Raw genomic sequence first — 24,217 nt, 5'->3', positions numbered from 1 at the left:
TGAGTACTTACGACTTCACTTCATGGTATCTAAATAAATACTATTCGTAGCGTGTATTGTCTTTCATTAAACATGACCATTACAATCAGTTGACAGATCGGTGCAGTCTATAGCCAATGCATTGGCAGAGCACTAGATAGCATGGTTAGAAGCACTTAAAGAGATTCATCTGAAGTAGAGAATTAACTTCAACAGTCAAGTGTTCTCTGAGTTAAGTAAAATGTCGGATATAGTGAAGATGTGTACTTCACCTTATCACCCATAGTGATAGCTCAACCAAATGGTTAATACAGACTACCATGTATATTCATAATTGTTAACTTCGGACGTTAGTATTTCTACTAGGACACTACATATATTCGTCGGTAAAACAATCATCTTGTGAACGGCGTGAGACCAGCCAAGAAATAGAAAATTAGCTAGCGACCCATTAAGTGAACTATACTGATATAAAATCGAAACTAATTCGCACATCGTGAACCGTTGATAAAATATTCAGTTCCAGACCAAATAGAATACTCAATATGCTTTGTAAACTTGTAAACCTTTTGCATATAAATCATTATTTTTAAGAACCGTTATTATAAATTGTATTATTGTTGGTACATTAAAATATATTTGTGTTAAGAAAGAAACTATGTAAATCAATCTTGTTGACAAATGTGATAAATTTGATACATATCGACATTCAAATAATTTCTAAATCAAAATTAAAATTTCAGGCTATAGAAAATCTTAATTAATCTTAATAATTTATGGTGGTACAAACGTTTCTTTTCAACGTTATGCCATTTATATTGTTTTGCATTTATTGTAGGAACTTGCAATATATGGAATTTATGTATTCTGAAAAGGTCAATAATTTTGTTGTTATTCTTTGGTTGTTTTATTCACCATTATTTTGTGTATGAAGTAGAGTTAAGATATGTGTAATTGTAAAATAATAAAAATCCAAGTTCACCCATTTTTTTACAATAACATTAAAAACAAAAACAAAAAATTATCTTTTAGATACATATGAAAATAGTAAATGTCTTGTTCAGCATGGTTAAAACGTTCAGTGATAGGTACAGAAAGGTCAAAGTTTATGTTTAGAATATTGTTTACTAATTTCACTCATTGTCAGAATAAGTGTGAAAAGAAAACTATTTTATATCTGTTTCATTTTTAGAAACTGCTGATTACAATATAACATCGAATTACAGATAGATTTGTTTTAAGACAATGATCGTGTTTGGAAATTATGTATGATACCTATAATATTCCTGGATTTCTACAGATGTTACAGTAGACACACTGGCCAAGCAAGCAACCCACTTTTAACTCGTTTTTAATTCATAAAATAAATTGAAGGAAGTGTAAGATTTGCTTTGATTATTGCTTGTGCATTTATGTTACTGTCTATTTCATTGTATAGAACTATTGTTGTAAGTTACATTTTGAACGTTTAATTGTTTTAATGAGCTGTTAATGATCACGATGCTGCAATACCTAAAAAATTCGTGGCGATATAAAAATCCAGAAGTTTAATAAAGTGTGTGGAAAACGAGTACTATTAAAAATATGAGTTGATTGTGAGTAAGAAGTTACTGACATATTCAACGAGTGATTCAGAACAGTGTGGAATTGCAAAAATAAATGTATTTGTAAGTTAGGCATAGGTACCATTAGCGAGTAATTTCTCTTGAAAGTTTATTTGTGAGCTTTGACCTGCTACTTGTTTGAAAGTGAAAGTAGTCTGAAGAAACACTGTAAGTAAAATAAGTTAATTCGTTTCGGTTACATGAAGTGGGCTTGGCATTATTTTTACCCAATAATTTGAAAGAATCTGCCATGTTACAACATTAGTGTTAAAATGGGATTATGCTGGTAAAAATATAAAACTTCAAACTTGAAAGTGATGACCCAGGTAAAAAGCGAGATAAAACATCTGCTGGTAATGGTGAAATAGCAGAAAAAACAGATCAAGAAAAAAAAGACAGAAAATTAAGAAAAATCAAGTGATTTAAGAGACAGAAATTTAAGAGATGAATTAAAAAATAGATTTGATACATAAAGAAACATTAAGCACAAAAATAAATCTGAAGACAGTATTTACCCAACTATTTGAGACGTACATTGTGATTACAACCACAAGGTCGAAGAAACATCAATGTAGTTTTAACAGGCTTATAATGACAAAATCGAAGTACAAAAAGGACACAAATGGCACAAATACAGACTGAAATAGAAAAGTACAAAAAATAAATAAATGATATAAAAACAGTTGTATGATACTTATAATGTTCCTGGACAACTTCTACAGGCGTTTAAACAAACCAGTGGCCTGGCAAGCAACGAACTTCTTAATTATTCTAAAATCAAAATAAATTAAGGAAAGTCCAAAAATTAATATGGCCCAGCATGGCCAGGTGATTAGTTCACTCGACTCGTAATCCTAGGGTCGCGGGTTCAAGTCTCCGTAACACCAAACATGCTCGCCCTTTCTCCCATGGGGGTGTTATAATGTTACGATCAATCCCACTATTTGCTGGTAAAAGAGTAGCCCAAAAGTTGGCGGTGGATAGTGGTGACTAGCTGCCTTCCCTCTAGTCTTAAACTCTAAATTAGGGACGGCTATCACAGATAGCCCTTGTGTAGCTTTGCACGAAATTCAAAAACCAAGCCAAAAATTGATTTGCTTAGGCCTCGCATTTTGTGAGTGTAGGATTTCCTTGAATGCTCGGTGCATGTCGTCATTGAGCTCAGATACAAAATTTAACTGGTCAATTCAAAAATAGTGCCCAGACGAGAAAACAATGGACTGAAAAGTATCATAATAGACATTCCATACTTACTATGAAGTAATTTGAAGAACAGAAACGTTATTCATCTTGCTATTCATTAAAATGCACCGACTTTAAACACATCAAGTAATATTAATGAGAGAGCAAAACATGAATGTTATTAAATGTTTCCAATAATTACAATGATTCAGAAACGTTTAATAAATGTTTCCTATTATCACGTTTTGTTTTATCATTATTTTTACCAAATATTTCAAAATAATCCAATTAACAATAGGACACGTTATAACAGTTTACATTATAGTATTGCAAATTCGGAGAGCCTTGGACACGAATGACTTGGATTTAAGGGAAGCAGTCAACCACTAAACCAAATAACAAATTAGTATACTTGGAAAACAATCTACCTTTTTTCTGACCAAAGCCTAACTATTCTTCCCAAAGATTCGTAGTGTAGCTCTCAAAACCCTCACGTCTCAATAAAAACATAGGCCTCCTATGTATCTTTCACCTGTAGAATTGTTGTAGTAGTGACTTACACAAGTGAATTGCTGGGCTGGCTGAAGCCCCTGCCCTCGTGTCCCAAAAGTACTCCTTTACTTTCAAAAAATGTTCAACAACTACGAAAAGATACATTTGATTCCACACTTGCTTGCTGCCAGTTATTTGGGGTGTGAAAGTTTCAGGGTTAAAATAAATGGCATGTCTTTATGTTTAGCCACCAAGTAGAACAGCGATATGTCTACGGTCTCACACTGCTAAAAACCGAGTTTCGATACAAAGAATGGTGGGTAGAGCACAGATAGCCCATTGAGTATCTTTGTGCTTAAATCCAAACAAATAAAAAATAAAATAAAACTTTATATTTAAAAATAATTACGATATGCTATTAAGTGTTAATATGCAATAATTTACTATGAAAATGCTTATACATCCAAATGGGTAGAAATAAAAGATATGTTTGATTCTACGGTTTTTATTCTATACGTATCAGAGTAATCTGTAGTCTTCATAGTCTACTCTCCTTCCAGAAACCTCTTCTTGCCTTACCAAGATTGTAAAGTAACCTTTTTGTTAGTAAGCACCTGTTTCTTCAACGTTATCTGAACATTACTGTGTTGTAGGTTTCTCATGAAACTTTCCTGACAAGACCCACAAGTCAACCCAACTGTCAAACACTTTTTCAAACATCAATACAAAGAACGTTTATCCTGCTTAGGATTATAAGAGCACTTAAGAAAAACTATGAACGTATCATATTTTAGCATTAGTTTTGTTCCTATCATAAACAGTATATTTTTTTTTTCAGTTTCCCTGTACCTAAATACGAACTTGATATATACAGTTTGTCATCATATATCGCACCTTTAAATTCTACTTGACAAAGACGCATTACACGGTAGGATATTCCTCTCCTCTGTATTTTATGTTAGTAATCTCACCTGTTAGTAGGCAAAAATTGAGATATGAAGACCTGGCTAGCCGAAAAAAAACAAAAACAACCGAAGAGGCAGTATTTTAATTTTTAATAGGTTAAACACACATGCTTGTTTTTATTTATTATTTATTAATAAGATAAGTTTTTAATGGGTTTGTCAATGGGTTTAGAACGCCATTCAAATTAAAATCATATTATTTTAAAAAATCACAAAAGCGCATATTATTGTCAGTACAACGGTTTCAAATAGTGTCACTCCTTGTGTAAGATAAAAGTTCCAGTTTTCCATTCTGAAAAGCTGGTAATCCTGCTCCTGCTATGGAATCTCACCAGCTCTTCTGAACAAGTTAATTCAAGAAAATCATAAAAGTATATGTGTTAAATAATACAGTGTTAAAACTGTTTACCTTACATTTTGTGGCATAAATAAAATCGATGAAAAATTACACTTCACCAACTTAATCCAGTTTACATAATAACAGTTGTTCATCAGTTTACTATTATAGTGTTTCATGAACCCATGTGTCTGTCGTGTTCTAGTCGGCCTAGTATTGGGCGAAAAACTTTGTTACATTTAGGGGATACATTGTGGTTCACATATTGTTTTACAATGTTATTTACTGTCACAGAAAAGTTATTAATAACTATACCTATTTGTATATACAAGGGCCAACTTAAACCACTTGAGTATCAAAATTATCACGTGCTGATTAATAATTGACAATAATAATACCGACGGTTATTTCAATATTTACTTAAAAAATTAGCACCTCCCGCTAGTACAGTGGTAAGTCTGCGTATTTACAACGCTAAAATCAGAGGTTCGATTCCTCTCAGCGGATAACGAGGTCCGACATGGCCAAGCGTGTTAAGGCGTAATCTGAGGGTCGCGGGTTCGCATCCCCGTCACGCCAAACATGCTCCCCCTTTCAGCCGTGGGGACGTTATAATGTAACGGTCAATCCCACGAATAGTTGGTAAAAGAGTAGCCCAAGAGTTGACGGTGGGTGGTGATGACTAATTGACTTCCCTCTAGTCTTACACTGCTAAATTAGGGACGGCTAGCACAGATAGCCCTCGTGTAGGTTTGTGCGAAATTCAAAAACAAACAAAACAAACTCAGCAGATACCCCGAGGTGGCTTTGCTAAAATAAAACACACACACTTAAAAAGTTAAACCCTCTTACACATTTACCAAGGGATTAACTATAATATTTAAACAAGAAACATGTTTAATTGATCGCTGTTTACCCATTTTATCTTCGACAAATTACCTGTCATAATGAGAGTTCTTCACATAAACAACAAATAACTCCTGTCTCATACGTAACCAGTCTGGTCGGATAGGTAATTCACCTCAACGATCTCCTAGGAAATATCTGTGTTTTGTTTTTATTAAATTATTATACAAGGTTAAAGTCGTAATTACTGGTGTCATAATAATAAAACTCCAGGTAATACATAAAAGTAGTGATTAATATTGACGTTGCCGGTTATATTAAATTAAATAAAAAATGTATGAACACTTGTACCTACAGTCATTATAACACAATCAGTACTGGAAACCCTTGCTGTATTAGTAACAGTTGTATTTGTTTGACTAGTAAATCTGCTTTATTATTTTATTGCTCTTAGAAAGAAAAACAATTACAAAATGTTCTCACTTTCAAAGTCGTAACTGAAGCAGCTTCATCTGTGACCTCACATGACGACGCTTTACTTCTGTGTTCTAGTTATGCGACCATATTGTTTTAGTCTTTAGATTTGTTTGTGTCTTCATAAATTTCGCGCAAAGATACACGAGGACTATCTGCGCTAGCCGTCCCCAATTTAGCAGTGTAAGACTAGGGGAAAGGCAGCTAGTCATCACCACCCATAGCCAACTCTTGGGCTACTCTTTTACCGACGAATAGTGGGATTGACCCTCATATTATGACGCTCCCACTGCTGAAAGGACGAGCATATTTGGTGTGATGGAGATTCGAGCCCACGACCCTCAGATTATGAGTCCTGTGCCTTATCCACCTGGTCATGCCGGGCCTCTTCGAATTCTACTAAAGTGTTCTATACTGAATATGCTCTAGTTACTCTATACTATTTGTACTCTGTATTATTTACTTTAAACATGCATGTTAGTTTAATTAATAAAACATTAGCGTTAATTACAGTCATTTAGTTATAGTATACACCACACAGGTTCTCTTATTTAGAAATATATACTGAATTATTTACTAAACCTTAACCAAAACTAGCATATTAGGAAGACCAAATAGTATAACTTAAATAACACTATGTAACTCAAATTTTGTTCCTGGATAGTATGTGTTATTTCTTAATTGCTTATATTGTAAAAGTATATAAAATGGCCATTATTCCCTTCAGACTTTGCTTTTGTGACCTGAATAATGAAAATTAGAAATTAACCTATTTTCTATGTAAAACGGGCAAATTTGCACATTTTCATTTACATAAGGTCTGAATAAGACAGCATATGAATCAAAATTTACATGTATTTATACTAAAGTTATACAAAATTTTTAGAATAGAGTAGTTTTTCAAGATGTGCGACTGTAATGTAAATCACTTTCACGTATCAGCCCCCAAATATAGTCTCCCATCATGTTTTCGTTATACGCTCCCAGGTCACAAAAGCAAAGTTTCAAGAGAAAAATAGGTATTTTCCATTTACTTTAGGCATAAACAATTGGGAAATAACAGTTTCTGCCCAGGAATAAGAAAAAGCAAAACTTTTGTTATATGGTGTAATCTGCATTTCTTCTAGCTTGTAATTAAGATTTTTTTCAGTACAGTCTATGTTTGGAAATTTGAAAAAAGGCTTAAGTAAAGTTGACTAAAAACTACGAAAAGCAATGAGAAAGAGGCAGTTAACAAAACAAGTAAACAAGGCAGGATTGACAAGAAAATGACTGAGAAATCTACAAAATAGTTTGAATGGGTGAACAACGCGATAAACTCATTACGAGGTACGTCTGAAAGGTATAACTTAGGAGTTTCATTGTTCCCCCCCCCGCTAGTACAGCGGTAAGTCTACGAATTTATAACGTTAAAATCAGGGGTTCGATTCCCATTGGTGGGCTCAGCAGATAGCTAGGTGTGGCTTTGCTGTAAGGAAACACACACGTGTTGGACATACTTTCTGACCCCACGAGTACTTCAAATACCAAACTTTAACACAAGCGACATCTGTTGACACTGGTTATAAACAGTCCAGTCAAGTGAAACACTGTTCTTCAGTACAATACTTTGAATACATTTCTATTATTCTAATTATTGTTTATATGTAATTATGCAGAAAGCTACACAAACCCAGTTTCTAGTAGAGTAAGTCCGCATACATACCACTGGGGGTATATCAAAATTTTATAATAGTTTAAGTAGTTCGTTGGTTGACACAAAAGCATTAGCTTCAGTTTTACTATTTACGCTGCTGTTTACTACGATATAAGGCAAACAGCCAAAATATCAGTAAAGTTTATTTTCTTCAAGAGGAAATTTTAGGACTGAAACAATGTCAGGAAAACACTTAACGTAACAATAACGATTTCTACTACCATTTTAACTCTTATTATAAAACAACGGTGTGTGTGTTTTTTCTTATAGCAAAACTACATGGGGCTATCCGAAGTGAATCAAGCCGTGACATCAGGGATTGTACATACGTATACTGACCGCTGTACCAGCAGGGAACGATGACAAGTGATACAAACAACTTTGTAATTCATCATTTTCATAAAATTAATCAAATCTTCACATTTATAAAACTTAGAATGGACATATAATGAATATGCAAAGGTAACTTAGGTTTTCCTTCCAAACAAGTCATACTCAGAGTTAGATATTGAAAATGTTTTAAAAAGCAATTAATAATAACAGTAATAAAATCAAATTTTTCAATATTAATATCAAAATAATGCTGTTTATTTACGATAACAAAAACTCTGGATTTTGAATTTTGATTTCTCGTTCGACCATACACATAGTTATAAATAAACATATTAAAATGTTCATAAGGATAACATAATAGTTAATTTTAATTGTTAACGTTTATCATTCTGAAAACGTTTCTCAACAACATCTGGATACACTACGCAATTTGTTAATACTTTTCATAAAGTTAGGCTAAAAATAAACTGAATTCTATACGAAGAAGAGACAAATAAATCTCAGGCACTAACTTCAATATGGGAATGGGAAAAATGTATCCTAATAGAAAAGGTATTCGAAACGACAGAATCAACATAAGAAACAACTAAGAACACATAGTGTGAGATCTAACTTTTACTTACAAGCTTTACATGTGAGATAAAAACAGTACTGAAAGTGTTAGAAGCAGATCTGGGTTATCAAGCCTACAATTTTCACATCTAAAACTGCCAAACGTCTGCATTCATTTGTGAGAAAGAATAATTTATCGAAGTAAAATGTATAAGAAAGGGAATCGAAACAATATAGACCAAAAAAGAAAGATACATCAAATAAGTAAAACCTATTTTTTGTAGTTGAAATTTCAGTCCCTGAAATAGTCTCAGCAAAATAGCAATAACATAATAAAAGTTAAAATGTCTAGGTCAGTTATTACAACAATAAAACAATAGCAAATAAAATTTACATTTAAAAGTTTAAAAAATTAATATTAATTCATTTCTCCTGCTTGATCTGTATGCTGTAAAGTTGGGGAGTGCGAAGAAAGTTTTGTAATTCTGGTGTTTTAATATTAAATATGAAAAATAATAAATCATTATATCATTAAAAACTTATTTTCCAACTTTTTTAGCAAAAAGATTTACATTAAAAGGAAAGAATTTCAGTTTACTACAAATTCTATAATGCCCAAGTTGCTGAGAAATTATTGTACCGATATAACAGAATTTTACTATTAGATCTAAGAATCTATAAAATCCTTATTTTTTAAAAATTATTTAATGTTAAATAGGCTCTTGTTTCAAATCAAAAGCAATGCCTTTGAGTATGAAATATTATAGCATTTTCTATTTCCCTTTCTGCAAGGTATAGGATAGTAATAAATAGGGGCGTAGATCCTGGAGGGGATGGGGGGATACCCCCTTCATTTTAGGTGAGGGGTATGGTGCATACAATCATCCGCCCCTACAGTTTGGTCTGTTTTATTATTTTATTGAATCACAGGCCTACAAACTATGTTTGTTCTTGTGATTCACGTGTTCTTACCAATCGAATTACATAATTAGGCCAAGATGTAGACCTACGAAATTTCAGTAGCCGAAATGTACATCTTTAATATAGGCGTGCTTCTAAGCTTTTCGATCTAAGCGATAGTTCGTAAGTATCAGTCAGTTTGCCTAAGTATACATGCAAGTATCGAGGCAACAAGATTACTCTGTGACTGCATGTTTACAGCTTTCAGGTTCACGTAATCAGAGATTACCAATTTGCAAACTGAACAGTCCACATAAGTGGTTGCAAAAATCATCCACCCATCGGGTGTAAAAAACCTACGTCCCTGGTAATAAATAATTAATACTCTGATTTTTCAAGCTGTTTAATGCAATCATAAGTTATTGTACAAGGTAAAGCAAATAAATCTCAATTTATTCAGTTTTATTTTAAAAAAAACCTCCCTGAAAAATAGATATAAATAAAATAGAACAATAACAAGGAAATAGCACTCATTATGATTTCAATAAACTGATATTAAAAATCGTCTAGCACACAGGTTACGTATGTTATATTAAAACGTATTTAAAGCCTCACCATATTGCTACAGTCCACGTTTCCACATCTGGTCAGACATTAGCTAACGATTGTGCATACTGGCATTATTTCTGCTGCGTAGTTTCTGTAGCAAAAGGCTTCAATATAAGACTGTCATGTACAAAGCACAAAACACCTCCCTGTAGGTTTTCTATAATTCACCTGGTATACGAAAACGGCAATTTACACTACCCATTTCAATAGTTTGATCACACAGAAATCCATAGTCACTGATATGCCAACCCCAATGGAATATGTCACAGGTGCAACTCGTGTCAGTTTTATAGATAAAGGTCCTTCTTGATTATGCTGTGTACTGTTACCCAAGGAATGTTGACATCTTTTGTTAATAACACTTGTGTTCATGGATTTCATATATTACCAAACAGCAACCCTCTCTATTTACGACACCTGGAATACGACCTGTTACAGATTTCTTTCTTGATGGTCTTAATACCCCAATATGATCAATATACTTCTGTTATTAATACTATCAGTTACAAGGAATATCTGCTTATTCGAAATTCTAAATGCCATATCTGAAAGCATCTTTATGATCCTATTTCGTGAATATTTCGTGTCAGAAAGGGCTGTTTCATGCGCTCCTCAGCAATCAGTTTTCATTTGGTTATAGTTATCATGAGAAATATTATATGGATATTCAAAATTGTTTTAACATAATGCACTCAGAGTCTATATACTTTTATCTAGTTGTGAAGGATACAGTTATGAATGCATGATTATAGACTATCATCACTAGTTTTATTTATTAATAAATTTGCCCCCCGTGGCACAGCGGTATATCTGCGGACTTATACCGCTAAAATAGGGATTCGATACCCGTAGTGGACAAAGTACAGATAGCCCATTGTGGAGCTTGGTGCTTAATTCCAAACAATCAATCAGTTAGTAAATTCGGATATTGTTAAACAGGATTGATGAACGCCTTACAACTTTTTTTTTTTCTGATTTGGTGATAAAAAAGCATTTATATGCAGTTTTATATAAGTGAGAGTTTACTATAAATGCTATATCTCTAAAATATCAGTTATAATTATTACGCTTGTTTTTTTAATATATGAAAATAAACATTACTATTGCATAAATTTTAGAAATGTATAATTCTGTTTCACATATGAGATTTGTGAAGAGACACAAAAGGTGGCAAACAGTATGAATTTAACACCATATGAACTTTATAATGGTTATGCAACATTGTTCAATTTCAGTTTTAGTAATTTAAAATTTAATTATTATTTAGTTTTCATAACAAGAGAGTTAAAAGTTGATTATTTTATGTGATAGTTATGTCAGATTTTGTTACGTAACTCTATACGAGTCGTACGTTGTATATGCAGTCTAACTGTTGCACTAGGCTTTTGTAATTTTGTTGACGTTATTTTACTCAAAGCTTTTAAGTTTTCGTCTTATCTGAAATACTGTTGTTACTAGAGGACCAGACATTTCTAATTATAAATACGTGGTGACACAAAGAGAAAGGTAAGTGAGTTAGTGAAAATAAAAGTAAAGTTGGAGTGTGTTTAGCTATAATGGGAGATATATAAAATGAAAGGATTAAAATTTGTATTACAGTAACAAAGGACAGAAGAAATATTCGTCTTGTCAATTTAGTTCTAAAATAACTAGCCTGTGTGGACTTTTAACGAAAAAAAGATAATTATTTAAAGCTATAAATTTCACTGTGATAACCTATAGTGTAAAGAATGTTTTTGTAGATACATTTAACTTGTTTTTAATATATCTTATTTTAAAACAAGTGGATTATGAGATGTCCATTTATTGTTCAAATTTATCGCAAACAAGTCACAGACACCTACTGTAAAGAATCTGGACAGTGGGGTTCTAAAGTAACTTGACGTAAAATAGAATTATTTAAACCTATAGAGTCCAATGTAATAAAAAATGTTTTTGTACATACAGTTGGCTTATTTTTAATACATATTATTTTAAAACAAATTATGTGATGTCCATTTGTTGTTCAAATTTATCGCCAACAAGCCACATAACCTACTGTAAAAAAAATCAAGACCTATAAAAAATTGACACTATGATATAGTCGATACCACTCTTACATTTATCACATTGTAGTTTGTATCAAAGCTGTATATGTTGTGTGTGTGTGTGTGTGTGTGCAACGTTTTATACTTATAACTTATAGTTGTGGTTGTACAATATTGTAGCTACTGTGAGAGGATACACAAATTGCTATCTATACTGAACAGTACTTGGAAGACTATTGGCTCTTTGGTCACTCTTGTCTGATCAAACAGTAGGATTTGACTTCCACTGTTATAGCACACTTACGGTCTGAAAGTACGGAGTGCGTTTTTGCAGCTACGAAACACAAACAAAACTGCTGAATTCACAATATACCATTCGATCGTGTTTTAGTATTCCTTTCAGATATTAGAATTATTTATATTTCGGCCCGGCATAGCCAGGTAAATTAAGGCGTTCGATTCGTAATCTGAGGGTCGCGGGTTCGAATCCCGGTCGCACCAAACATGCTCGCCCTTTCAGCCGTGGTGGCGTTATAATGTGACGGTCAATCTCACTATTCGTTGGTAAAAGAGTAGCCCAAGAGTTGGCGGTGAGTGGTGATGACTAGCTGCCTTCCCTCTAGTCTTACATTGCTAAAGTGGGACGGCTAGCGCAGATAGCCCTCGAGTAGCTTTGCGCGAAGTTCAAAAAACCAAACCAACCAATCTTATTCTAGCCGGTTCACGAGACTTATTGCAGAGTATTGCTTCAAGTTGTTTATCAACAGTGTATTCTATATCTTACCTAATGCATTAGTAGGTGCTCATAAGTAATTTCCCTTAAAACAGCACTTGTGTATTAAAAGAAATATTAACCCTTATGTTTTACTCTAGGAGTCCACTGTTTGCATTAAGAGAAAGATTAATCCTTTGTTTGTGGGTTTCACTTAACTGACATTACGATTTATCTGATAACCAAATTAAGATTCGGTGTATTACACGTTAATCCTGAGAAGATTACAGTGGTACCTTGGTTCTCAAACATATTGTTTGAGAAAAAAATGTCTCGGTTGTCGAACATAAACTCGGTTCCCGAACTAAGCTGTCATAGCCCGAACCCCCGAAATAACCTGACTGATGACCCGAACAACCCTTCGACCATTTTCGGCCCACGCCAAGCTTGTCCAAAACATTTTACCCTCACCTGTCGCTCAGTCCATACCCCCGCTAAAATCTGCTGTGAACATTCTCATTTTTCTTTTTGTTGATTTTCTAAATATTCTGATTAAATAAGCCACCATGGGGTCAAAGAAGAATAATGAAAGCAGCAAACCAAAAAGAAAAGTTGTTAGAGCCACAATAGAGGTGAAGAAAGATCTTATCATGAAGTATGAGAGTGGTGTTCGCGTGTTGACCTTGCTACACAGTTTGGTATGGCAAAATCTAGTCTGCACCATACTGAAAAATAAAGAGGTCATCAAAGGAGCTGATGTTGCAAAAGGAGTGACAGTGCTTACGAAACAAAGATCACAAACAATGGAAGAGGTAGAAAAACTGTTGCTGATTTGGGTAAACGAAAAACAGTTAGCTGGTGATAGCATTTTTGAGGCCATCATTTGTGAAAAAGCAAAGCAGTTGCATGCTGAACTCCTAAAAACACCCCTGGAACAAGTGCTGATACGAGTGACGCCTTTAAGGCTAGTAGGGGGTGGTTTGAAAATTTTAGGAAGAGAAGTGGCATACATGGGGAGGGTGCCAGTTCTAACAAAGACGCTGCAGATAAATTTGTTAGGGAATTTAAGGACTATGTAGAAGCTGAGGGTTTTATTCCCCAAGTGTTCAACTGTGATGAGACAGGTCTCTTTTGGAAGAAAATGCCAAAGAGGACCTACATCACCAAGGAGGAGAAGTCACTGCTAGGACACAAGCCAATGAAGGACAAGCTAACTCTATTGTTATGTAGTAATGCAAGTGGGGACTTAAAACTTGAGCCTTTACTTGTGTACCATTCTGAGAACCCGAGGGTTTTTAAGAAAAATAATGTCCTGAAAAGTAAACTAAATGTCATGTGAAGGGCTAATAGTAAAGCATGGGTAACCAGACAATTTTTTATGGAGTGGGTCCATGAAGTGTTTGCCCCAAGTGTAAAGAATTACCTCACAGAAAAACAGTTGCCACTCAAGGCCCTTCTTGTAATGGACAATGCACCTGCTCACCCACCAGGCTTAGAAGACGGGTTGGTGGAGGAACACAATTTCATTACAGTGAAGCTCTTGCCCTAACACGGACTCCTCTCATTCAGGCCATTGACCAGCAGATCGTATCGAATTTTAGGAAGAAACTCTATACCAAAGCACTGTTTCAAAGGTGCTTTGAAGTGACCTCTGATACAGTGGCCACACTCAGTAGCAGGTAGACTTTGAGGCTGAGCTTGTTGTCGAGGATATTGTCTCATTAGGCAAGTGTATGGGCTTGAATGTGAGTGGTGATGATGTGGAGGAGTTGATGGAAGACCACAACACTGAGCTCACCACGGAAGAACTCCAAGAACTTCAGAAAAAGCAGCAACAGAAGGCAACTGAGGAAGTGTCTTCAGATGAGGAGGAGGGAAGGGAGGATGTTTCTAGTTCACTAATCAAGGAAATGTGTGAAAAATGGGGATAGTTACAAAGTTTTGTGGGAAAATTTACTCTGACAAAGCTGTAGCAAATCGCAGCATAAACCTTTTCAATGACAATGCTATGTCTTACTTCAGAAATATTTTAAAATGCAGGCAGAAACAAACCTCATTAGACAAGTTTTTAGTGAGAAATAGGTCCAGTGAGTCTCAAGCAGGTTATAGCGGTGCAAAGAGACAGAAAAGAGAAAGAACTCCAGGAGAGTTACCTGACGTTTTTATAAAAGGTGATCTCATTCCAAACAATAATAACCCACTTACTCTCCACGTTCCCCACCACCTTTCACTTACGCCATCAGCTCTCCTCAGCACAGGTAAAGTGCAGTTAAATTTTCATTTGTTGTTTTTTTTTTTTATTTATTGTGTTTATAGTTTTTGTGATTGACTTTATGCATGTAAATATTATTATACAGGTATAAATAAGCAATATTTTTTACTTAAAATGCTTCATAATGCGTAATTTTTGGAGGACTGTAACGGATTAATTTAATTTACAGTATTTCCTATCGAAAAAATTGATTCGGTTTTCGAACAGCCTACTGGAACGGATTAAGTTTGAGAACCGAGGTACCACTGTACTTCAAACTGGAGAGCGATCTTACTGATAGTGTGGTAGACGCCCTCAGTTACCAGAAGGTAAGCGCTTATTAGTAACTGGACGGCGGTGCAACTGTCAATCAGAATACACGTGTGGCAAAACTGTTAGATGTAGCTATAGAGATGGTAATAAACCTAAACAAAACGAAGACGAATGCGAACACTAACTTTACAACTATACGACTAAGAAAGTTAAGACTACCAAGGAAACGGAAATAAACTGTAACTGATTAAAATCTATCTATGAAAGCTGACGTCAGTTGTATCTTAAAACTATTTAGCTCCTAAATATGATTCTTAGTATTAACTGAAAGTTCAAATACACTTATTTTAAGCCTAAGACCTGTACTTTTGGGCCTGAAAGGTAAATTTGCCGAAAGTCTTGTCAAAAATCCTATCATTATCGCATCCATTGCGGCCACACAGGTCGAAAGTCGAACATCTCAAAACCTTTCACAGGTAATCAGATAATGTTGATTGATGGTGACATCCCAAAGAGTAGAAAATAAATTCAATCTCGGTCAGCAAGAGTTGAAACTATATGCAAGATACATTGGGTTTTGGTTTGAAAAACATGCAACGAAGGGCAAAGAAACAGAAAACTCGCGTAACATACCCATTGGTTACATAAAAAGAAATACTGTCATTAAATATGAAACTTTCTACTGATGATGTTGCCAGTTATAATTCAGTCAACTTTTGTCCAATTTGAAATTGTTATTTGTAAGGCATTTCTCTCATAATATATTACATTCTGTACAAGTTATCAAAATCCGAAAAATCTCGAATTCATGTCTGATCCCTGCCATGATTGAAGTAGATATGCGTGTTAAAGAATATGCAAGTACTTACTAGACTTAAATGTTACATCCAGCCAAAGCTGTAACATAATTTCCTTATATCTCTATAATCCCCCAATTAAAGACTTCAGCTGTTAAAGGGACATTTATGAGATTGGTATTCTATAACCCGTATAATTATACACATATAACTATAGTTTCCTTCTCGGAAGGAACTTGCCATAGTTCATTACGGATCCATTTAAGTTATGCATACTACGATGACAGTTATTTAGTCTGTTAAACTAAGTTTGAAACGCTTGTTTCTTTAATAATATTATCGAAGGGCAACTTTGGTATAAAATTTATGCATGAGAGAGGGGAACAGGTGCTTTACTTGCTTAGTAATATTTTACACTAGTTGCTATAGGGTCATCTAAGACCACTAGTTTAGCAAGTAAACTCAATTGAAACACCCCAATTGTTAAACCTATGGCATGTTCATTAGATGTAACATCTTTAACCAGGCTACTTAAATCACTTGACACAACATCTTTAGCATTTAACGTATTGCAAATAATTTTCTCATTACTTTAGAACAAAACAATTATATTTTGCTTAATAATTCTAAAATAATTGGCATAATTTTAATTTGGAAGATATTATATTCCAAAATTTGGATACAAAAGGTTTGTTTTGAATTTCACGCAAAGCTACACAAAGGCTATTAGCACTAACTGTCCCAAATTTAACAGTGTAAGACTAAAGGAAAGGCAGCTAGTCATCACTATCCACCGCCAACTCTCAGGTTATTCTTTTACTTACGAATAGTGGGATTGTCAGTTACATTACAATGCCCCCATGGCCGACTTGGATTATTTTATAAGAAACTGCTCAACCATAGAACATATGAAGAAAATATGTTTAAATGTCATATCTAGTCATAGTCCATCACTGTAATTTTATGTACTTTTACTTTATTTTGAATTGCACATTGCAGTTATAGTTCAGTTTATTTAGGTTTTTTTCCTTTTGTAATCTGACTTGAAAACTTAATGTTTTTCAATAGTTAGATCCAAAGTAACAGAGATGGTATTATACAAATTATATCAGTTTCTATCTTATTATTTTCAACAACCATATTCAGTATATTAGAGGTTGAAACAACATTCATAGTTTCATTCATTTTTATTTTATTTATCAAGAAATTATAAACATTATGGTGACAATGCTTTTTGGCTCCCAACAACAATTAACTACCAATGCAGTTATTATAAATTTCCTTTTTTCCTAACAAGGTTCCTCCAATGGTGCATTAAATTGTCTGTATGTATCTTCTTCCAAGTAAAATACATTACAAATACAAGTAATTCATTATAGTCTATCTTATATCTGCATCTTATTCCTTACAAAGTTCTAAATGGGTAACTAAACTTGTACAATGGCCAGTAGGAAATAACCAAAAGGACCAGAACCAGTGATTAAAAGTGCATAGATTTAGCTGATTACATTTTGCAGGCAAATGTGGCTTTCTCTAAAGTGTAAAGACAACTGGGTTGAATCATCTTAAACCTCCTGCTTGGATGGGCCTGATGAAGATAAACACTGTTATGCCAATAGAAAGTAAAAGCACTACATGCTTCCTTAGAAAATGTTTAGGTAGAAGAGGAAGTTATAGACTCTTTTTGGTTAGAATAAAGTTGTCACCTTATGGTAAACATAACCAAGTTTGCATCAGACAAAATGCAAAAAAGTGTGATTGGAAAGACTGATCACTCAGTTTACTGAAAACAACACAGCAAACGTCTCCCCATGAAGCCCCATACAATCCAATATACACTGTTTTCATATTTAGCCAGCCCCCACCCACCTAGCAGAGTTATCATATTTTGTCTACTTAACTCAGAAATTCAGTATTAAAATTAAGACTCCACTGGAATTCAAATCCTAGCTGTAAATGTTGATGCTGTACTCTAAACCACTATATCATTTCCTCATTTCATTTTCTATGTAATCCTTGGCTCTTAATAATTAACTTTAACAAAACGACCGTGTATGCCATAAATATGGTTTAAATAAAACAGTGTTCTAACTCTTGAAGTTTCAAGTAATTAGAAATCCTGGTCTTCTAAATGTGTCATGCCGCTGTTATAAAATGGATCACAAAGAGGAGTTATACCCTTTTCAAAATCCAAATTTAACCACTGGGTATACATCGTTAGTTATCACAAAAAAGCTATAGTTTTCAACAAACCCTAGTTCAGATATCTAGCAGTAAAATTTTGTACTGTGCCAATCCTCCCTTCTGACATACTTACAAAATCTACTACATTCTTCACTGATTATTCTTCTTTATCTGAAATAGATATTAAGGTACTGTTCTCAAGAAAAATGATGATATTCCAGCATTTAGAACAATTGTGGTAATATTTTAGATTCAACCAAACATTTGGTCCTGTATACACTCATGACATTATTACTTCAACCTTATAACTTGGCTGGACTCACTATCATACCTCTAGATTAATTAATTACAAGTATAAATAACCCTTCTTCTTATCAATATTTAAACTTTGTCAAGTGGGAATATAATTTTTCAACAATTACATACACTGACTAGTTAGCTACATGCACCTGTGAATCATATAAATTTCTATCCAGATAATCAAGTGCACCAAAAAAATGAAAAAAGTCTGGAAATTAGAAAATAAAATTTTTAGTTTTATACATATATATGAACCATTTCCTTGTGTGAATATGCTTTAAGGTCAGTTATCTGTTTCAACAAAAATGCTATTTTATACCTTAATAAATAATAGTCTAACAGTAGAGATAAACAATTTTTGAAAATTCACTCCAAAACCTAGAAACTTTCTAACATTTCTCTGACCCTCATGAGCAAACCCTAGGGTAGATGCTAACTTCTGAAGTGGTGTAGTTTTTATTTCTAAGACATTTCATTTTACTACAACATTGAGTTATTGATATAGTGAAATTATCATCAACCAACTGATGAAACAATGCATTCTAATCATTATAAGTAAGATGGTTTGAACATTATGTTTAATTAATTAAAATTACTGGATATATTTTTAGTTCTAATTTAAAGTATATAGCTTGCTTTGATCAGAAGTTAATATTAGTTTTCTTCATTTTCAGATTCCATCCATGTTATAACTACATTTAATAACTTTTGAAAGTCAGTACTACCTATTTCAGTAAACTTTATATTCTAGATATCCAGTTCACAAAAGAAAAATGTTGCTGGCTTGAAAAAGATTTGAAGACATCATTTTACTATTCACATATAAATTTTAAAAGAATTTCACAACCCAGTTTTAAATATCTGACTACCAGCACACCTCCCAGCAGCATTTGCAGATGCCAGCCTTTATAAAGTAAAGGCCAAATATGACAAATAACAAGTTGAAATTGTATGAAATACTGGCTATTTTTAGTGAAATCTCTAAGAGAGGCATTATATTATAATCAGTTGAATCATAAAAAAAACACATGGGTATATATTCAAACACAATTTTCTCTTCTTTAAAACTGGGAATAACTTTTTTTCTCTCTCTCTGTAATTGAGAATATCTGCATGGTGTCACTGGCCACAATGAGTGTCTTAAGGACAGATGTACTGCATGTATACAATAACTGAATTTTACATGAAGAATATAAAAAATTCTATTTCTGTCAATACGTATTAATTACAGATTAAACAGCATTAAAAAGCAGGCTGTTACAGGATATTATAGGCTCTTTGAACAAGTATACACATTTTTAAAGATTTGCTAGGAGGCCTGATAATTCTTGAATAAATATTACCTATATACTTTAGCATATATACAAGAAACCTTAATTACTGGAAATATAAACCAGAAAGAATTAAACATCATAAAGGATTGATAATATTCACTGATGAAGCTACCCATCAAAAATATATATACTTATATTGCAAATACGTTTTACTGTGGGGTGTCTTAAAAACAACAAAAACTTTTTCATCTTGCTAAAGTAATCTAATTTTAACAAAAAATTTAAAATGCCAAAAAAAAACTGATAAATCAACTATAAGCTCACCAATTTCAATACTAGTGCAGAAAATATGCTGATATTTACATAATACAGAAAACCTAAAGCTGTAGAACAAAAGCATACAATCTGATTAAATAAAGTAACTAGAGTGACTTTTACTTAATAAACAGTCTGCCAGACAACACTTAAAAGTGTTATAACTATTGTTATACATCTTTTACAAGTTCTGCATTTCTAGCATTAAAACAAAATATTTTATAAAAGAATAATTCAAAGTGCACTGGTTAAGGATGTGTAAATCATTTTTTGATTTTAATAATTTTTGGAAGCAGAAAAATGGCCCTTCTTGCAAAATATAATTTTGCTTCTGTTTATTAAGGCATCTTTTCCTTAAACCTGTTTTAAACAAGGGATGCAAGTGGAGCATTTTTATAGATCTGGGAACATAAAGCTACATCAGTTCTATCATTGAACTATACAAATATATATCCATTAACAGCAAATATTATAAAATTCATTAGCATTTAATCCTCATACCCATTATGTGTGGTAAGACTGGATAAGTGAAACATTTATCCTTGGTAAACAATAGTATAATCTAAAAGCAGATGACCCTCTACCCCCAACTGCTAAATTAGTTTAGTTTCCATGACTTTAAACAGTCAGATGGATATCAAATCTGAAGAAATAACATAACCAACATTACCTCTTCAGCATATTGAATTAGCCCTCAGTATTAATTATATATCACAAATTAGTTTTATGGAAAAACTGATACAAGATTACATAATTACAACAATTATGCATATGAATGTAATTGTTATAGCTATATTTAAACATTTATTTTAAAAATCATTAAACCGTTTTTTGCCACCAAGCTAACTTGTTTCTTGGATTTCTCATCCCGTTCATCAGAACCTAGGGTGCATTTGGTAATTAAGTTTTCTGACAAAATAAATAATATTTACCTACAAATTTTTGTTCCACAATGGAAGCTCAGCCTCCAAATCATAAGATAATAAAAGCAAAAATATTAAATAAGTTTGAAATTTGGACATTCAATTAAAGATTTAAAACTTTAAATACAAGTTAGAAGAGCTCATTGCATATCTTCTGTTTATTTTAAAAGTTTATCTGCTCAAATAGCATAGTTTCAGTTCATTTATGAATTATGCAGATAAAAATACTGTATATAAAGAGGGAGAAAATTTCTTAAGTGACAGATTAGTATTTCAACCACTTTCAGTTAAAACTAAGGTAAAAACATATTTGAATTGTTAAGCTCGGATTCTACAAATGTGTGCAACTACCACTTTGTTCAGATTTAATTGAACTTCACTGAAATTTATAGCAATGAAAGATTGAACAATTGCATTATAGGCAATACTAAGCTTCTAAACAAAATATAATGAACAGCTTTACTGCTTATACTAATAATTCTTTTTCTTTACTGTAAACTAAAATAAAACTGGATAGGAATCAAAATTTTGGAAACATACTACGGTTTATACCGTAACATATACAAGAAGCCTATCGCTCGATTATGAAAACTCACTTTTTTACTTCCAGATTGTAAGTTTTATGATTCATAATTATAAGGGAGTATATTATATATAACAGTCAATTAACATTAACAGTACACGTACAACTTTTTACACCTGAACATGGGACAACAGTTAAACTAAAGTTGATATTTTAACAATTACGTATTAAAATACGAACTCGAAAATTAAACTAACTTTCAAAGTCATAGTTGCTCTTATGACTTTTTTCTCCTCCACCCAGCAACAACTAGCATTATTAAATTAAATTTATGAACTAACTTTATATTTTATAAACCTATTTTAAATTTCTTACAAGTCAACTTAGGTTAAAACTTTTATTATAATTTATTTCTAACACTAAAGATCATGCAATGGACACAGCAATGTTCTTTAGACAAAACAAATCAAGGCTAATAATATTCATACTGCTCAGACTTTCATGTTATAGTTTTGTAAGTTACTCGTTCATTATCATCCATTGATATGTATTTAAACGTTTAAGATCAAGGGAGAGGTGCTTGAAATCGGAGAATTCACTTCTGCCTAATTAAAAATAAAATTCACGATACTCGACTGGATACTTGTCAGTATTTTTACACCTTTAAATATGTTTAAACGTTAATCTACCATAATCTGGTATACAATGTCGTCACTGTTGTGAAGGGAGCATTACGCGGGAAACTAACTTTCAAAAGAGATTGGCTAAAATAGAATACAAGGTTGGATCCTTATTGGCTAGTTCTTCAATTCTGTCACGTGACAATAGTTTGCATAAATATCGTGGTTTGCAGAGCGCGCGCACATTTAGTTGAGATAACGAGAGTTGAGTTGTTATTTCATTTGTTAAATATGTCCGGACGTGGAAAAGGTGGTAAAGTTAAAGGAAAAAGCAAAAGTCGCTCTAATCGTGCTGGACTTCAATTTCCAGTAGGACGTATTCATCGTTTATTACGGAAAGGAAATTATGCTGAGCGTGTTGGAGCTGGAGCACCCGTCTATCTTGCAGCAGTCTTGGAATATTTGGCTGCTGAGGTTTTAGAATTGGCGGGAAATGCAGCAAGAGATAATAAAAAGACTCGAATTATCCCTCGTCATCTTCAGTTGGCCATTAGGAACGACGAAGAGTTAAACAAATTACTTTCTGGTGTGACCATTGCTCAAGGTGGTGTTCTTCCCAACATTCAAGCAGTTTTGCTTCCTAAAAAGACTGGGCAACCAACAAGTAGTGGGAAACCCAAGAAAGGTGGTGCAAGTCAGGAATTCTGAATTGAAAATGAACCTCTCGTTTTCATCAATTGTCTTTTAATATTACGAATAAGCAATGTCTTTTTTTTTTTCATACTTGGGTGATTCAATTTGTTCCATTGATTTTTATCATTTCAATAATTTTCACAAGTATTGCCAATGCTGTTTGTATTCCACTTTATTCTTTAGTGTTGAATGAAAAAACACTTGTGTTCTTTAAATTTAAAATGAATTTCATAAATATATTTGTAAACAGTTATTTGCCATATTCACTGCCTATGTAAATAAATGTATTCATGTCTGTCATAATAAAATTTTTATAGTGTATTGAACTTGTGCATTAATTCATTAATGAAACATTAAAAGTGAACGTCTTTATGTACACGTTCAAACTTGTATTAATAGCAGACCACTTACGATCTATTTTGTGGAAAGGATCAGCTACTTCAATGTGCAATTACCTAATATTTCTATAAGTGCTTCGTTTAGAGTGGATCTGTTAAAGGCTTAATTTCAACATATAAATATTTCTAATAGTGCCAAAATGTAATATTTCAATATATTTGATAATTCTACACAACAGTTAAAACATTTGTGAATTTCAATGGATATACTACTATAGTGATCTTAATGTACTGAAAAAGAATTTTATTCCTTGCTGATTAAATAAGCAGTTTAGCTATGTTTACATGTAAGCATATTAAGACCAAAAACAAATTGTTGAATGTACGTTTTTAGGTATAATTAAGCAATTCTACGACACAATTTTTTTTATTAGTCTTTAATTACACATTAACGTCCACATCACACTTCCAACAGGCAAAATGTTTTCAATTATTGCAATAAAGCTAGAACATGTTATTTGTAACTTAAATTATGAAACATTAGTTTTGTTTTCAAAAAACAATAACTAACTGTTAAGTACTCTCTAAGATTATTTCCCCTCAAAGACAACTTCATCAAGCATTTTTATATTACTTCAAGGAAAAGAATTCCTCAGAAAACAGCTTGTATAGTTAAAAAAAAAAAAAGTGATTTTAATTTTGACTTTTTTCAGGTTGACATCCAGTACTGACTTTCACCAGTTTCCTTGTAATAAATGTTTATAAGAGCTTGTCAATTACTTTTGAGATGAATAAATATACCACTTCTTGCATTAAGTGATCTGAAGTCAATTGTATTCAAGTTCCCTGTGCTCACAAATGTTTACACAACACAAGTCCAAGCAAGATGTGCTTCACACGTAATTCATATGTTTCAAATATAGATTTATTAGTGCTTATTGGTTTATCCCAGCTTGCATGACAGCAAACAATGCAATATTTGTATTTCATGATTTAATATGCATATCTGTTGATATAC

At 32.9% G+C, this 24,217-nt stretch overlaps 1 protein-coding gene across 1 annotated transcript; it reads left to right on the top strand.

Annotated features, from left to right (window-relative positions):
• Positions 1 to 15,188: 15,188 nt before the first annotated feature.
• On the top strand, positions 15,189 to 23,182 carry LOC143225238 (histone H2A-like). The gene is made up of 2 exons (XM_076454290.1): positions 15,189 to 15,288; positions 19,188 to 23,182. The coding sequence occupies exon 2, from the start codon at positions 22,460 to 22,462 to the stop codon at positions 22,874 to 22,876; it is 417 nt and encodes a 138-aa protein (XP_076310405.1). The 5' UTR covers positions 15,189 to 15,288; positions 19,188 to 22,459; the 3' UTR covers positions 22,877 to 23,182.
• The last annotated feature ends 1,035 nt before the right edge of the window (positions 23,183 to 24,217 follow it).

The sequence above is a fragment of the Tachypleus tridentatus genome, chromosome 9 (assembly GCF_004210375.1).
Source record: "Tachypleus tridentatus isolate NWPU-2018 chromosome 9, ASM421037v1, whole genome shotgun sequence".
Taxonomy (NCBI): domain Eukaryota; kingdom Metazoa; phylum Arthropoda; class Merostomata; order Xiphosura; family Limulidae; genus Tachypleus; species Tachypleus tridentatus.
This window is presented reverse-complemented; position numbering and strand designations above follow the sequence as displayed.